Source organism: Plectropomus leopardus, unplaced genomic scaffold (genome assembly GCF_008729295.1).
Source record: "Plectropomus leopardus isolate mb unplaced genomic scaffold, YSFRI_Pleo_2.0 unplaced_scaffold1754, whole genome shotgun sequence".
Taxonomy (NCBI): Eukaryota; Metazoa; Chordata; class Actinopteri; order Perciformes; family Serranidae; genus Plectropomus; species Plectropomus leopardus.
In genome coordinates, this window is record NW_024618876.1 from 2,004 (window position 1) to 5,962 (window position 3,959).

The 3,959-nt window shown below is 37.8% G+C and overlaps 1 protein-coding gene across 1 annotated transcript; it reads right to left on the reverse strand.

Annotated features, from left to right (window-relative positions):
* Window positions 1-220: 220 nt before the first annotated feature.
* Window positions 221-3,856, reverse strand: dnajc25 (DnaJ (Hsp40) homolog, subfamily C, member 25; the record flags this gene model as incomplete). The annotated part of the gene is made up of 3 exons (XM_042515046.1): window positions 221-1,761; window positions 2,491-2,590; window positions 3,486-3,856. Coding segments are annotated over 3 exons (594 nt in total), but the record flags the coding sequence as incomplete, so codon positions are not given.
* Between the last annotated feature and the right edge of the window lie 103 nt (window positions 3,857-3,959).

Sequence of the window (3,959 nt, forward strand, 5' to 3'; positions counted from 1 at the left end):
CTAAAATCCTAGAAATGTCTTAAAATGTGAGAAAAGTCCTAAAATCTGGGAAAAATCTTAAATCCTAGAAATACACGTATAGGGCCGCTGCGACTGGCCCCCGGTCTTCCTGTCATTTTGCAAAAGTGTCCCCCAAACAAAGCAGGCTGAGTGTCCCCGCTGTAAGACCGAAGCTCGGCTGCGTGTCCAAGTCAAATGGTTTAGCAAACTGAAACAAACATATTTTAAAACGTATTTATTAAAAAACTATTCTGCCGTGTTCATACCATACACTGTATGCACGTGTGGGTACAGCACGAGTTTTAATGCCGCCTCGTCACCAAAATGACAACAAAAGACCAGTGAAGTGTGAACCAATAAATAATACTAAGTAGAATCAAGATGCAGTAAACAGTTTCGGGGTCCCTGATCGGACACGGAGCAGAAACCGCGGTAACGCTCCCTGTGTGATAAACAGACACAGAAACTTGCAGCTTTGGCTTCCATTTACACAATAAGACAAACTGTTGAAATGACTCTTTTTGCTTCTGCTTTTTTTTCCTGTGAGAAAGCGTCAGGAACACAGATCAGATCAGAGGAGCGCTCGGACGTTATCCGCAGCCCCTTTAGGGTTTTATGACTGGCGTGTTTTTTTGTGACCTTTCAGAAAGCAGGTTTAGAAAAACTCGGGTTTCGTGGTTCACAGGAACGTCCGTGGACTTGAAATACTAAATTGACCAATATGTTTGAGTAGATGGTGTCATAGATACTTTTTGCAGAAAAGGAAAAGTTCTTCAAATCTGCTTTCGGAAACAAACCGCCGACCACAAAGGAACCTGTTTGTCGTTTTTCTGTCCCACGGTCAGACGAAAAGATGGAGATCAGTTTCTCTTCACCACTTCCCTCTTGTTTCTCCAACTGGTTCCCTTTTTACACTTCTAAGTCGACAACAAGATAATAATGTAAAACTAAAACTAAACTAAAAATATCTTGAATGAAATAAATCTTTAAACTGATCTCCTCCTCGTCTGACTCTGGAGAAGAAGATTTAACTAAACGTCACCGGTTTATTCATCAGAAACATGGTTTACTAATTTTACGTTTCAGGCTTTAAGCTTTAACTCTCTGGAGCTTACAGAGTGAGCAGGCGGCGGTCCGACGCCTCGCCCAAGGACACTTCGACAGGACTGTTGGCGGAGTCAAAGTGGCTCCCGTCTGGTTTTCAGTTATCCAACAGAAAATATTCAAAAAAATTCAGGCACCAAATCTCATTCATCCAGCACGAGAGAACCAAAAAATAAAAAATAAAAATAATAAGAAAATTTTAACAATTCAGAGAAAACTACAAAAAAAAAAAAAAAAAAATTAAACATTAGGTTTGTTTTGGTTTTGGGGAAAAAATATCGTGAAAAATGACTCAAAAATCTGAATCCCACAGCAGCTCACAGTTTCTCCTCTTATTCGTCCCCCGTCACGATCGCTACGAAAATATCTCTCACTATATAAACAGGCATAGTTAATCTTTCTGTACAGGTCTTTCTACACACAGCGGTGTGTGTGAGTGTGTGTTTGTGTGTGTGTGTGTGTGTGTGTGTGTGTGTAGTCCGTGTGTGTTGGCACTGAGGCAGGTGTGTATGTCAGAGACGGAGCTCGAGGCCTTCAGTCGTCGATGAACGTCAGCCGGCCCGGACCCTCGTTCTTCATCCAGCGCCGGTACCTCTTCATCCTCGGGTCGGTCGCCATCTTTATCTTCATCTCCTCCTCCTGCTCCTTCCTGTGCACCTGACAGACGAATACCAGGGACGCGGCATTCAGCCCCGTTCTTACAGATACGTTTTTGATAGCTGACATCGTCACTTTAACCCTTAGTCTTCATTTTTAGATAATTTTGGCTGTGTTCATGCATATGGAGAAAATACATGCTATTTCCACTGGGTGACCTGTCACGATCAATGCAGCAGCTAATCACTGACATATCCCAGACTGTAATAATAATAAAAGAAAATCTACATAGCATGTAAAAGCCTGACATTTAAAGGGTTAAAATTCTGAAAATTAATGAATATTTGATATTTAGTGTTAGAGCTTATACTGTTAAAAAAATCAACAAAAAAATGCACAAAAAAATAATGTATAATAATCACTTGCTGCAAATCGTATAATAAATGAATAATGATTAATTTTTTTAAAAAAAATCTCAGCATGTAGTATCATGAAAATATTTCATTTTCTGTGATTTTTTTTCTCATCTAAAAACATGCGACATCATGACAAAAACCTGCCATTTAAAGGATTAAAATTCTGAAAATTAATTAATATTTGATATTTATAATTAGAACTGATGTTGGTTTAAAAAAATAAAAGTGGAAAATAATATTATTGCATATTTTTTTAAAGCTTGAGTTTGAAAAGCACATTTTGTGTGCAGAGCGATCAAGTGTTTAATATTACAGCGGACTCTAAGGGTTAAAATAACGCACATTTCTACAGAGAGAATTTAAAGTGTCAAACCTCGAAGTTTTCTTTGATCCAGAGCTGTTTTTCCATGAAGGTCTGTTTGGTGTTTTCATCCAGACTGTCGAACTGAGACTGAGACATCTTCATGTACCTCCTGAGGGACCAAACACAGTCGGCTGTGAGGTAAGAAACATAACCGCCGCTGCTTATCGGCTATAATATCATTATCCGAATAATACAAAATCATATAACTTTACCATTAGCGGAAAATAATTTGTCAGCCAGATATTTATCATACATATCCAAAGGCCAAGCAGCTTTATTTGTTTAGCACAATTTCTAAAAATAGAATAAAGCATACAGATTTAAATTAAAAGAGTAAAGAGATCAAATATAAAAGGTAAAATTAAATGGGTGCCGTAGGCAGTGTAAAAAAAATAAAAATTAAATTAAATTAATGTTTAAAATGATTTAAAATCAAGTTTAAAAATAAGTTGGCAGCCATTAATGGGCGACATAGGCAATGTAAACAAAATAAAAATTAAATTAAATTAATATTTAAAATGATGTAAAACCAAGTTTAAAAATATGTTTGCAGCCATTACATGTAAACAAAATAAAAATTAAAATAAAAAATAAAATGACTTAAAACCAAATTTAAATATAAAAATGAAATAAAAGACAAGAAAAAAAGACTTTAAAAATATTTAATGTGATTTAAAATCGAGTTTAAAAATAAGTTTGCAGCCATTACCGGGTAGAGTAGGCAGTGTAAAATAAAATAAAGATACAAATATTATTTAAAATGATTTAAAATCGAGTTTAAAAATAAGTTTGCAGCCATTACCGGGTAGAGTAGGCAGTGTAAAATAAAAGAAAAAGATAAAAATAATTTTTAAAATGATTTAAAATCGAGTTTAAAAATAAGTTTGCAGTCTTTGCCGGGTAGAGTAGGCAGTGTAATTTTTAAAAACTTTTTAAAAAAGGAAAAAGACAAAAATGTCCTAAATACAACACTGCACTGTATCGAACTCTGTGTCCGAACTGACCTGATGATGTAGAGCTTCTCCTCGTCTCCGTACTCCTCCCTGCAGATGGTGAAGCGGTAGATCCAGGACACGTACCAGGTCACGTAGTTGGTCAGGTAGTAGGGGAAGAGCACGATCTGACACAGCAGGATGTCCGACAGGTTGGGCTTCTGGTAGCCTCCTTTGATGTCGATCTTGTTCTTGATGATGTCGCGGATCACCTCCTCCTCCTGCTCCCGGATCTCCTCTTTGGAGCGGCGGTTCTTGCCCTTCTCCTTGGTGCGGTTCAGGAGGCCCTGCTGCTTGGCGATCTCCGTGGCCTGGATCCGGTACTTGGGGACCGTCACCAGGTAGTTGATGGCCTCGTTGTAGCTGCTGTGCCAGCTGTAGTACTGCAGAGAGAAGAAGAGCGGTTTTATCGAAGAGTTTCAACGACTTTTCCAGAGCTTTGAGCCAAAATTTAAAGACCAAACACTCTTTAAAACAGCCGTTAAT